This window comes from Ambystoma mexicanum, chromosome 3p (assembly GCF_040938575.1).
Source record: "Ambystoma mexicanum isolate Mex_15411 chromosome 3p, UKY_AmexF1_1, whole genome shotgun sequence".
NCBI lineage: Eukaryota > Metazoa > Chordata > Amphibia > Caudata > Ambystomatidae > Ambystoma > Ambystoma mexicanum.
Window position 1 is genome coordinate 213,171,941 of NC_090925.1, and position 13,221 is coordinate 213,185,161.

A 13,221-nucleotide genomic window follows, 5' to 3' on the forward strand; every position below is an offset into this window, starting at 1 on the left:
GCACTCGCTGGATGTGGCTAGAGCGCTGAAGTTCTACGTGGACCGCACGAAGGGTTTTCGTAAGACGTCACAACTCTTTGTGAACGTTGCACCTGTCAATCAGGGGAAGGCTCTCTCGAAGGCTTCCATTTCCAGATGGCTCTCCGGCTGCATCATGTACTGTCATCGGTTAGCAAACCGACCCCTGCCTGGCCGTCCGAGAGCCCATTCCACTAGAGCGATCGCAGCTACCACGGCGTTCCTATCTGGTGTGCCCTTGCTGGACATCTGCAGGGCTGCTACGTGGAGGTCGACGCACACCTTCACGAAATTCTACTGCGTCGATCGGGATTCCAGGGAGGAGTCCAGGGTCGGCCAAGCAGTGCTGCGCAACCTGTTCGCCTAAGGTGAGCCTGGTGAGGAGGTAAGATTTGCTTAATGTTGAGTTTGATGTGATGCTTAATATTGAGCCTTTGCCACCTCCCGTGGTTGTGCATGTGTGTACTGCTATGTATTCTTTATTCATGAGCATGTGAATCCATGCCAGACCCCATACAGGTAAGTAACTTGTTCCTTCTCCAGCAACTGTTGTTCTCCAGCGTGGGTCTGGCATGGATTCACATGCGAACCCTCCCGCCTACCCCTCTGCGGCTCTTCACTTGGTCATACTGCCACTTCACGTGCTACCAAATCTGAAGATGGCTGCCAGAGGCGGGGCTTAGGTAGAGGGCAGTCATTGGCTGTGGTCAGTATGACGCAGAGATCAGTGATTGGTTGCTACTACGAAAGACAGATCAGAAACGAAACTGATACTGATTTTGTCTTTACCGAGGATTCCCAGCCTGATGACGGGGAATATTCATGAGCATGTGAATCCATGCCAGACCCATGCTGGAGAACAAGAGTTACAGGTAAGTAACTTGTTCCTTAGCAGTAAGATGATTGTTACTTGTGCAGCCGGGCCAGGTGGTCGGGAGGTAGGTGTGATCTGGGTCCCTAGGGCGCAAGCTTGCCCTTAGTTATCTCCTCCTGTTGTTCCGTTGTACCTTTGACCATGATGACTGCCTCGGCTTTGTGGAGGGGGGCAGCTCCGGGTCCTCAGTTACCTCTGGGCTTGTCGAGGAGGTCTCCCTGGGTGAGGTTGGCTGCATGATTTTGTTTGCATCCTCTATGACTAATTCGTCGTACTGTGCCTTTGTAGGAGAATGACAAGGCCGTTGGGAATAGCCATCTATAACGCACCTGTTGGTCCAGAGGTCGGAGAGCTCTTCTTTTTTGAAGGGTAAGCATTGAGAGATCTTGGTAGATCTGAAGCGGAGTGCCCTGAAAAGAGATGTTGCCACTAGTGCGGCTGATGGCTGAGATGGCCTCTTTAGTAGTGAAGAAATGGACCCTGGTAATGACATCCGGGGGGAGTCCGAGTCCACTCCCCGGCGCGGGCGCAGTTTGTGGGTGCAGTCCAGGAGAAGCTGGGTATGGTCCAGCTCCGGGAGCAAGGCCTGGAAGAAGTTCCCTACGTAATCTGCCAGGTTTTTATCGGGAATCGAGGATGGAACGCCTCGGATCTGGAGATTGTTGTGACGTGCTCTATTTTCGAGGTCCTCTTGTTTGAACTCCAGGATCTCATTCTTGTCTTGTAGGGCTCTAATAGTGCGCTGGACTTCCCCCAATGTGGCTGTGCTATCTTGCGGGAGATCTTCGATCTCACCCACTCTCTGCTCCACCTCTGTCACCCTTAAGTCAGTCTGTTCTACTTTGGTGGTGAGTTCGGACAGGCAGGAGCGAAGTTCAGTCTTAATATCCGCCATGAAAGCCACCAGGTCTTTTTTGGTAGTAAGGGCTTCACTCTCTTCTTGGAGTTTCTGCGGAGTAAGTTTAGGAGGGTCCTGTTTCTTTCCCTTGTCTGCTATTGTGAACATAGTGGCAATTGAGTTTTTACTGGCTTTTGTTAGTTTAGACACGATGGCTGTGCAAGGCGGCCACGCCAAGAAGGATTGGTGGAAGAAGACTCGTGGAGGAACAATCGCAGCGAGAACTCTGAAGTGGCTTTTGCGGATCTGAGCACATTATTGGGCTGGGCAGTTGAGTACCTCCAACGGTCACCCTCGTGACGCTCCTCCTGCATTGGGGAAAGGGATGGGGGCCAGCTTTGTTAACCGGAGTTGGACCGAGTTGCCGAGTGGTAATGTGGGCCGGGGCACCCCAGGAAGCTTTTGGGGAGTGAGAGGTCTTGTGGCGTTGGGCCTCGGCTGGTAGGGACTTCGTATGCTATGTTGGTTGGATCAAGCGTGGATTTGTTGTAGGCGCGAGGGGGACCCAGCCAGTGCCGAGTCAAAATGGCGCCAGCAGTGTATATCCTTTCCCTGGGAGGTACATCAATGCCGCCTGCAAACCAAAGGGGGAGACATCTGGTGGTGACGGGGCCAGCTTCTGGGCAGTTGCCAACAATCTGCTGCGTTGGAGAAGGTGGCATTGTTGGTAATTAGTGGCCTTGAGGCCAGTCCCTGGACTGCCACCGGCCGATCCTATAGATGGGGCAAGTCCTCGTGGATCTGTTGGCGGTTTATGAGAGTGGGGCCAATGTTGAGCCCTCAGTAGCAGTGTCCAGCAGTGGGGAGGATGTCCAGGCCGGTGTTTCCAGGCCGCGGAGGAAGGTTTGCCTGGAGGGGGCTCCGCACTGGTACCTCCTTGGGATATCCTCTGTTGTCGGGGTCTCAGGCCGCAGCCCATTCAAGTGTTGAAGTTGGGTGGGGGGTCCCCACTGCGCCCCGTGCTCCCAGAGCTGTTTTGCCTGCTGGGGGGAGGGGCCCGGCCAGCCGGGGTTCGATGTTGGGGGTCGGGGGTCGTTCATGCGACCTTCCTTGAAGCGTGGTGGAGGGGCCCCCCCCACGTTGTTCGTTGCGGCTGTCCGTCTGCAGCGAGGGAAGCCCAGCCCGACCCAGCTGTACTTGCCGTGTCTCTTCTTCCGGGTAGGTGTTTCCCTCGCGCCACCTGCTCCCGTTCGAGTTGTAAGAGCGGGGGGGATGCTGGCTGTTGTCTCACCTCTGCTCCAGCCGTTGCATCATACGCTCGGGGGCAGGAGTGCAGAGTGCTAGACCGTTTCTCTTCTCTGGGCTCACAGGTCTTCTTGCATGACTATCACAGTGGGGGTCCACCTCCCCTTCCTAGAATCCTCCACGTCCGCCATCTTGGTTTTCGGGCCGGCGCTGGTCTTCGAGTGCCGAATTCGGGCATAACGCTCCAGCAGGATTTTTGTCCCACTTATGCTCTGGAGGTTCTGATCACTTTAGCTGGTGTTGGTGGCCTAATTACCACACAGGAATCGCATCATTTTTACGGCGGCAGCGGGCCATCCACGGGCTGCTTCAGAGGAGCGACCACATCGATGGCGCTCCAAGCCACGCCCCCCGATGAGAATGGTTTTTAAAGTGGTATTTGCAACTGATGTGTCTTTCTACTTGCCACAAAACTATTAAGTATAGTTTTGCGGCAGCACAAGGGTAAAGTTTCGGTCCTATAGGCCAAGCAGCATTTGGCAGTGGCGCTTTTTAAAAGCATGATCTGTGAATGCGAAACATTGTAAGAAGCATATCTTTGTAAGGCAGCATGTGCTTGACACCTGCACCGATGTCTGCTAAAGACTTTTTTAGGCGGGGACAGTACAATGGTTTAATAAACACATTTGAATCTGGTTTAGTTTAGCAGCTAGTCTAATAGGTGTGCTTATATCCCCTCCCACGAGCTTTGTGTCTCCTGCCTTTCTGTTGAAGAGCAGATGTGCCCACATGTGTTCTCAATATATTCCGCTACTGTATAAATGGTTATGGGGTGGATGCTAAATGAGCTTTCAGCAGCTGTTGTATGATTTTATTTTTTGGTGGCAATTGCACTTTATTCTCTTTACTTTTGTTCTCTGCTTGGTTGTATTCTACTGCACCCCATTCTTCCATGTGGTACACTTTTGCTGGCGCTGCTTCACTTGTTTATTTTTTCTCGCTTTCTTTTAGTGGTGCAGGAAGTGATCGACTTCTTTGTGACTGTCTCCCAGTTTGGTGTGGCTCAGGCTCTGCTCGGCGTCCGTCGGATGTTGCCTCTGGTGTGGTCGAAGGATCCTGCTGTGAAAGAGGCTGTGCTTGGAGCCTACCGCCGCCTCTATCTCAGCCCTTCTGGCGAGTCTGAGAGGTATTGTGAAGTCTGCTCTCCTTGATCATTATTTGGTGGGTTAATTTAGAAGTAATCTGAGGCTGGACGAATGTAGGAGGAGAATGGAGATGGGGATTGGAGTGAAAACGGGCATTGTTAGACGGAGTGAACTGGTCAGAATGAACGGTACTGGCATAGATGCGGCCATGTCTTGGTGGCTTGAATTGGTCATTCTACATTTCCCTGAAACACTTCGGGGGCTTGTCTGTGCCCATCCTTTTCTCCTACCCTACCACCCTTTGGCTATCTACAGCTGGGACTGAATAGATATTGTACCAAGGGGATGGGTGTCCTTTTGGTGTTGTAAATAGGGTTTGGTTATTAATTCAAATTAACTCTTCTCTTTCTTACAGGGCAAGGGCGCAAAGTCTTGTGCATAACCTCTCGCTCCTCATAGTAGATGCTTCACTGTCAACCATTCAGTGTCTAGAGGAGATTGTAAGTGAATTAGGATCCTACCATCTACTTCTGTTTCATTGATTTCTGTTCAGGCTACATTAATGTGTTATTTTCATGCTTAACTCTTCAATACTTTATTCTGTGAAGAAAGGCTTTTGGAGGTTTCAAGCATGGTTAGCAATTCTTTGCTGGCATAGCACTGTTTGCAGTACCTGCCATGGCATGCATTTTTGTTGAAGTTTAATTCAGTCTGAGCAATTGTATTTTTTCTTTTATTGAAGTGTACACTGTTTGGCCTACATCTGTGGCATCGGGGCTCGATAGAACAGAAGTTCTAAATAATCCTCTTTCCAAACAACCTTGGCCCTGGTGACTAGTTCTGGGAAAGGATTGTCAGTAAGCAGCTTAATGACATCCAATCCAACTAGCTGAGTGTTGGTAATATTAGGGGAAGGAGCCTTGCAGGCCTTGCATTGTGACTGCATCTCAGTTTAGTTCCTGGGCTCTGGCTTGAGGTTCCAGTGACTCACACTGGAGCTGGTACAGGGGAAACTGTTTTAAATTGGGGACTGTCATCAATTGTCATTGTAATTCTCTTATTGCCATTCTTCCGCCCCACTTCCAACTAGTTACTACGCCAGCCAACCAGTCAATAGCAGAATGGAGCTCCAGAGCATGGGCATACAGTGTCAGTGCAACCTCCTTTCTGGTGCAGGGAAAAGACTTAAGCCACGGATACTGCCAAAGATGCTCAATCCAGCCAGCGCTAATTGGCTGGGTCAAGCATAAGCACAAGCCTGCACCTTCTGTGCTCAGTGTGCCCCTTCTATGTAGAATCTGCCTTTATTGTTTCCATGAGATGGATCCTTCCTCGGCTACTGCACTAGTTGATACAATTGTGGTTTCTTTGGTGGGCTTCGCAGAAGGGATGGAACCTCCTTCTGCGTTTCTGGTCAGACTGCTTTGTCTGTTACTAACAGCTGCTCAAAGCCCTCCCTTTGGCGTGGACTACTATGCAGTGTGGGGAGTTAGTTAAAGCATTTAAACTGTGTTTATAAATTCTGAGAGCATAGCTGAATTCCACCATTAACTTCACGACGGATTGTGAGTACCTGGTATATAACATGACCACTGTAGACCCTGTCCATTCTTTTCCTGGTAATTGGTATATTAATAAGTAGGATCGGGAAGACGACTCATAGAATTAATCCCAGTAGCAGGCTTCTATTCTTTGCAGGAAAGATGAAAGGGTCTTAAAACAGGTATGACTTTCGCAATAAAGAAACCACGCCTCTGGACAAGGAGATAATGTCCCAACTCGAAGACACCACAGAGAATAAAAGGGGAAGAGTCCCACCAGCCAAAATTGCTTTCTTTTTTAATTTTTTAAAAAATGTAAACTTTATTTTTACGTTTCAGTGTTACATACCATGTAATGAAAACGTTGTTCAGGCAAACGGGTACATTAAGTGTTACCAGTCTTTATGATTGCATCTTGTGACAGTTCATCTCTACAAGGTCTGAAATCCTTCTAAACCGGGGACTCCCCTAATTACCCTCTCCACACGCTGCTCTATTTAATGACCAGTATATATGTAACCAGGCTAATATCGCCTATATTAGACCTATAAGCCTATTCATGACATTGCTACTGGGCAACTGGAGTTGGTGTACAAATGCGGACTCGCATATTGCTCATTCCATTAAGGCAGCCGACCACTCGGCTCAGCATGCAAAAACCTCTCTAGAAAGTCAGCTGCCCGAAAGAGGGACAGGGCGCTAACAAAATGGCTGCCTGCTTTCCTCAAACTATAGTTGGGTGACTGCAGGTGATCATTTAGAAAAGAAGGGGTAAGCGAGGTGCACCTCCTACCCGAGTGTGCCTTCGAGTACTGCACAAAAGCCACTGATAGTTATATAGAATCACTGCACGCCACGCAGAACGCATCGTTTGTGGAAGCATGTCTGAGCTTGGAAAAGGAAATCATTGCCTCTAAGATCCTTTTAACTAATCCAAGCGTGTCGCTCTGTATGTTCTTGCCTTCGGGTATAACCCCTACACCAGTTACAGTGGTATCTGAGAACATAGACTCCAATTTGATTGTCTCTCCAAGTACGCTTAGGCCAACATCTGTCAGACAATCTTGGGGGCTCAGCTAAACGAATATTTGATTGGGAGAGCCAATCCTGGAGAACAATCAATATTAAATATGTCAAGATACTTGTATTTCACGTGACCATTCAACTTGTGGGGCGAGTTCAATAGCAGCATTAAATATAGTTTTAAATTGGTTTGACCCCGTCAATGGAGAAGTTAAAAATCACTCCTTTTTAATCACACAAATAAAGAATGTTCTTGAAAAAAAATCAGCTGCTGACTCGATACAAAATGACAAGGCTAAATCTGCAGTCTATAGAAGGGGAGTTTAGTCTGAGCTCCTGGGCGATTTCAAATCTTATTAAAAGTAACAATACCTCAATGAGTATAGAACAAAACAATGCCTTGTGTAATTGAAAAAGACTCGGAAAAGATGTGTGGAAGAAAACAAATAATCAAGACTTTAAAACAATCAAGACAAACCGGCTCCAGGAAATTCTTACAAAACTTAGTATGCGTGTCACCAAGTTCGGCAGTATACTGCAGCCAATACTGTTGCTCTCCTGCTGGAAAGACAGGAAAAGGAGGAAATGTAAGACTAATTTCAATCATGATGAGTGAACTCTGGTGCGATCAGAGTTTGGCTGCTTTCACTAGTATCGCTTCCCCACTGCTAATATACCCCAAATCTATGAAGATTACCTTGATGAATAATAGGAGTCTTTTTCCAAAAAGAAAATTGTTCACAGAACACATATACTTCGATCCTGGGCCTACATCATCTTTGAAGGAATACATAATGTCAGAAGAGCAAGCAATTAAAGAAACAAACCTTAGGCAACAGCCTTTGTAAACAATACCTACTGAAAAGTCTGCACATATCTCAATCCTTGGGGCTCGTATTGAGGCTCATTAATCAGCCCGCCCCAGCAGTTGGTGTTGAGAGCTACGAACCTGCTTAACATTGAACCTAGGTGAAGAGACTGGTCGAATGACCATGACCGATTTCAGTGTATCACACTGGAAACCATTTTTGATGACTAGCAGGATATTCCTTTAAACTGCACGAGAGTTCTCTCTATACTTAAGCCCATTAATTCTCTGTCTGCAATATATTGAATGAACCTAAAATTAGTAGACTTTTACCAAATGAATGTATTCAACCAGGTTATGGTTTATCTTCATTCTAACCTAATTTATAACTTTTAACCTTGTTTGCCAGGCACAGGAGGACTCTTTCTAACGAGGATTTGTTTTATCCATAGTAACATCACAAAGCCCAATGTCCAAATCAAGTCTTCTGGACGCCGCTAAAGAATTAAGGGGGAAATCCGAACATGTTTCACAATATAAAGTGTCAAGTAGATAAGTGGGAATATTGACAAGTTTGTAAGAATGCATGCGGTTGAGATGAGATGGTTTGGGCATGGCTTGCCTCAACATTACCCGTTCGACCATATTTCCGAAATTGAACATAAAGGCTGTAGTTTAAGCTAGAACCCAAGGGGATTTAATAGTTTCATGAATGACATAGCTAAGGAGGTAATGGGGAATAGTGACTTGATTTTATTGTAAGAAACATGGATGCCCGGACCATTAATTGATGGGTATGATGTGCTAACTCGGCCTTCAAAAAAATGCAATATGGGGGCGTCCTTTCAGTGGATTGTTAACTAGTAAAAAAGCACCTGGTGCCACTTTAGATCAGTCCAAACAAACTTTGGCCTATTGAAGTTCAAGCAAGGGGACAATAAACTTTGCATATTATTGATAAACATCTATTGTAACTCAAAATCAGAGTGTGAGGAAAAGATTCTGACAGAGTTGGATAAAATCTGTTTAGAATGTTGGTCTCCATCAGTAATTAGAACAGGTGACTTTAATTGCTTTTGTCCAGAAATGGGTAATCCCCTTCAGAACAAAACAATCTTACGGAGCTCTCACGGTTTTATAGATCTGGATAAGACCAAATCTAAATCAAGAGGGTATAGGCGTGCTGAATTAATGAGCAGATCCGATGAGAACAAACTGGAATATTAGGGGGATTGCCCAGCCAACCAACTTGATTTTGATCTTTTCCCCACTCTACAATAGATTGTCTTCTTGTCAGATGATTTCTTTTTACTAAACATTTAAGATGAAAGTGGAAAAAACAGGAAAGAGAGATCACGCAGGACTTTTACTCGAGTTTGATTATTTGATCACTGCACCGAGAAGGATAGATCTAAAATGTATGAATTTTGGTGGTGTTAACTTGGGAAACTGACTAAGGCTCTCTGATTTTAAGCTAAAAAGATTGTCCTATAAACTTGCTGAATATTGGCAGTACTGGGGTTACCGGACATTTTTGGTCTGTGCTCCCCAGAGTGGTTAACCAATATAATTGAGAAAGGCATTATCAACCTCACAGGACCTCACTTCTGTGTCCTAGTATCAACAATCACAAATACCCCTTTCATAGGGAAATCATGCTAAAAAAAAGGTTATGAGAAACCTAGAGAGAGAAGCTAAAAAAGTCTGGCGAATTACCGAAGGAAGATATTATTATAACAATTATTCAGATAAGCTTGTTATAAATGCTGGTTGCAACAGTATAAAATAAATACAAAAAAAAGAACCAAACAATGATGAAACTATAAGTAAAAAATCACATGAAAGGAATTTGGAGCCTCAATAGTGACGTGACAAAACGGCAGTCTAGTCATCAGTCCAATCTCAGAGCCTGACTGGCTAAATTATTTTTGTAATGTCGATTATCATCCGGGTGTGTTAAATAATTGAGTATCAGAATTCCTCACAGACATGGACTCCGAATTTTGATATAAAAGATCTTCAACAAGTAATGGCCAACCTGAAAAACTCTAGATCTGCAGGCCCAGATGCTATACGTAATATAGGATATAAAGCTGACTGCTTTCTTTGGTCCAATCACCTTTGATTTTATTGATTCAGGTAGTCCATACCATGACAGTACCAAACTCCTGGTCTAAAGCAATAGTAGTTCAAATAAATAAAAAGGGCATTCGAACCTCATCCTTAAACCACAGACTAATAAGGTTGATCGATTCTTCCAGCATAATTCTAGCCTCCTTTTGTTTTTTTAATCGAATGGGTGGACAAATCAGAAACACTATCAATATATCGAACCGCGTTTAGGAAAACCTGGAGACTGGCCTCAATGGATTCGTATGTGGTTTATGCCAACAGAAAAAAGTATACACAAAGACTCGGCGTTATATTCAGCTGCATTAGATATGACTGCAGCTTTCTATAAAGTAAGCAAACCTATTGTGGTCTAAGCTGCGGCAGTGGAAAATGCTGCCGAGCCTGTTAAATATGTTACTTATCTTTCAAACAAAGTACTGAATTGTGCCTGGATTCAGGAGAAACGTTCAAAATGGGTACAAGTGAAGGTTGGTTTAAGACAGGGAGCCGTGCTAGCACCTTGTCTTTTTAATTTGCATATATCGGATATTAACGATGTGCTATCTGAATCCAATCTCTCCTCCCCACCCCACGAAACTAAGATTTCTCCCTGTAGGATGGCTCTGATATGCTGATAGTTTTACTTAACTCCACCCCCACCAAACTACAGCGTAGTTTAAACTATTTCTCAGATTTTGCTAAATCAATCAATTGGCGTTAAAGCCTAAAAAAACCTAAAGTAATTGTTTGGAAAGCAGCACGGAAAAAGAAAAAATGTACATGGTCAGTAAATGGAAATATGATGGAGGTTGATTATTTAATCTATTTAGGATTTACTAAAGCGAGTAATTAACACTTGGATATAGTGAGACCAATTGAGAGCCAAAATTAGAGCATATATCACTCAAATGGAAATTATTTTACTTGGATATTGCAGTTGCTCTCTGATGCCTTTTAATAGAATTCTATAAAACAAAAGTCCATCAAGTGTTGCATATGGGCTTGGAATTTTGAACTGCTCATCATGGAACTGGCTAAACATCCTGGAAAGCACCTCTGGTGATCTGTTTTTAACCTTCCAGTACCAATGGCACAATAGGCTTAAGATCTCTTGGCATTACGCAGTGATGTGGAATAGATTACATCTATATGGCAAAGTGCTGAGAGCTGACAACATGCTGGATAGTGCTCTAAATTAAGTCTTATCACAGGACAGAGACCAGGGTTTCACGGATTCCAAGCAGGCCTGTGACTTGGTACAAAAGTTACTAAACATGCAGACCACTAATTTGTCAGAACATGCGTATGTTGAAGAGATACATTGATCAAGACATCATAATGAATAGAGACCATATAAGTAGTTTTAAAGCTGTACAAAGAATGTGTTGAACAGCTACCCTGCCTGCGCTAGTCTGTTATATATTATTAAATTGCCCTCCTCACACAGGCACTGGCTGTTTAGGTTTCTTTGGATATTGCTGGCCTTAAAGTTCCTGCTAGAGTAACGCACATGTAGATAGCGTAACGTTTCAAATGCCCCAGTTTCACAATTTAGTTAGATTGCCCATCCCTCATACATAAATGTTGTTTGCATCCAGAGAAATCTGTTAATTCAGGGGCAGCTGTTTGCTCAGATTAAATTTGGTCTAGATTAATGAGCAGTCCGCTATCGTTCTCTCTAATAGCACTTTTAAAAGAAATAGACAACAAAGTAACGGAAAAAAACACATTCCATAGCTGCATGGGATACAAGGGAAAACCTCCATCTGACAAATGTACTTCCTAGTTATAGGGCCCTGTCTAAATATATTTGTACTCCTGGAAATATGGTCAACACGAAAGGTTGAACTTGATGGTTATGTCACTATTCAGCGCAAGGTTAGTAAGGAAACCATGGGTCACTCTTGTGGCGGGTGCTTATCGGCTCTAGAACTTGCTTCAGATGGAAGAATTTAGTTTCGGTAGACCTCATCCGTACCTGTGATGTTATGTGCCCAGGTACACGTGCGCTCTGAATATTTCTCTACGACGCCTGATTTCCTGATAATTGATGTATATGATCCTCCTGGAGGCTTGAAAGTGACATTATGAGTTGTATAACTTACGCATTGGAAGAATGGTAGGAAACGCATGAAATTGAAACTGTCATTCTAGGTGGGGATCTCAATGCATGCTGTCAAACTGTGGTTAAGCAATGCAAGGGAGATGTAATTGTAGGAGGTCACATTTGATTAAAATCACAAAAGCAACGGGATAAATGTCTATCTAGTTTTGGCCTGAGATATGTTAATGATATTGATATAACTGAGGGTTCAGTAAAACTAACCTGGTCTAATGGAAAATGTCATAGTGCAATAGGCTGCATATTTGTTAGTAAACTTGCTAGAAAGTATATCTCATATTCAAGTTTTACCACAGTTACATAGCGACCATGCAATTCTTGCTGCACAGTTAAGTCAAGTACTCCTAGTTGATCCAGACAACATTGATGAAACAATAACATGTAGGGAAATTGTATTATCTGGTTGTCAAATCTATCCTCCCTCCCTTACATTTCTAACAAAATGGAAATCCTATCATGTGCCTCATCGATTGACATAGCTGAGTTAAATGATAACATTTCTGCCTGTGTAACGGAGCCGTTGGCCATCAACACAACCCCTGTACATTTTATGATGCAGAAATAGCTGCCAGAAAAGAAATGCTTAATCATGATACGGGTAGTGTGCAAGGCTAATCGGTAGCTAAGATAAAAATCTCAGAAGGTTTAGGAATTGGCTCAAATATTGTGCATCAACGAAAATGACACAATGGAAGATCTTATACGAATACTGCGTGGACACGATACATTCTGGAATTTAATCAGAAAACATAAGGCAATTGGTTGTAAATCTTAGGTAAATCAGATTTCCTACCTTACATGGAAACATCCTATACAATTCCTTTTATATCGGTCTGAGACACTGAGGAATCCAGAACGAACAAACAGTATGCACAGATTATTAATTTGGTACAGGATAAAGAAGACCTAATATCTGTAATGACCAGATTAAATCCCCCTTGAGCTCCTGGCCTGGAGGTGCTTGCAAATGTAGTAAAAACATGGATACCTTTGCTGGAATTCTATCTAAAAATAGTTGAGGCAATATTGCTGTATGGGGTGGAGTTATATCTTTGGGACTTGGGACCAGTATTAGACCAATTGCAGGGGCAAATGTGGAAATATGCCCTTGGTCTACCATCATCCTTGCCAAATGCGATGGTTAGACATGAGCTGAGCTTGAACGCTTTATCTGCCAAATACAATTGGAGACTACTGGTGAACTTTGCGAAAATCCTATATCTGCCACGTAATTCACTATATATGGAATTACATACCATGATGGTGAATAACAAACCAAACTCCATATCAATCTTTAAAAAACGCATGTTCGCGATTATGGAAAGGATTAATTTACCTTATGACGACCTAGAGCTCTTTCAGGTAAAAATCAAGAAAAAATGGTTGCAATTAGATTGGGCTGACACTTGTTCGAAGATCGCGAGTTACTCTTCTTTTGCAGAATACTATACATTTGTGCATAAACAAGTACCTCGCATGGAGTATCTAACTTTAT

At 44.1% G+C, this 13,221-nt stretch overlaps 1 protein-coding gene across 2 annotated transcripts in view; it reads left to right on the forward strand.

Moving 5' to 3' along the window:
* The window catches only part of NCAPD2 (non-SMC condensin I complex subunit D2), a 565,387-nt gene that overhangs the window by 221,784 nt on the left and 330,382 nt on the right, over positions 1-13,221 (forward strand). For both annotated transcript variants that reach the window (XM_069650673.1, XM_069650674.1), the window contains exons 16-17: positions 3,987-4,161; positions 4,536-4,620. In XM_069650673.1, the coding sequence (XP_069506774.1) occupies positions 3,987-4,161; positions 4,536-4,620 (260 nt within the window). The remainder of the gene's footprint in view (positions 1-3,986; positions 4,162-4,535; positions 4,621-13,221) is intronic.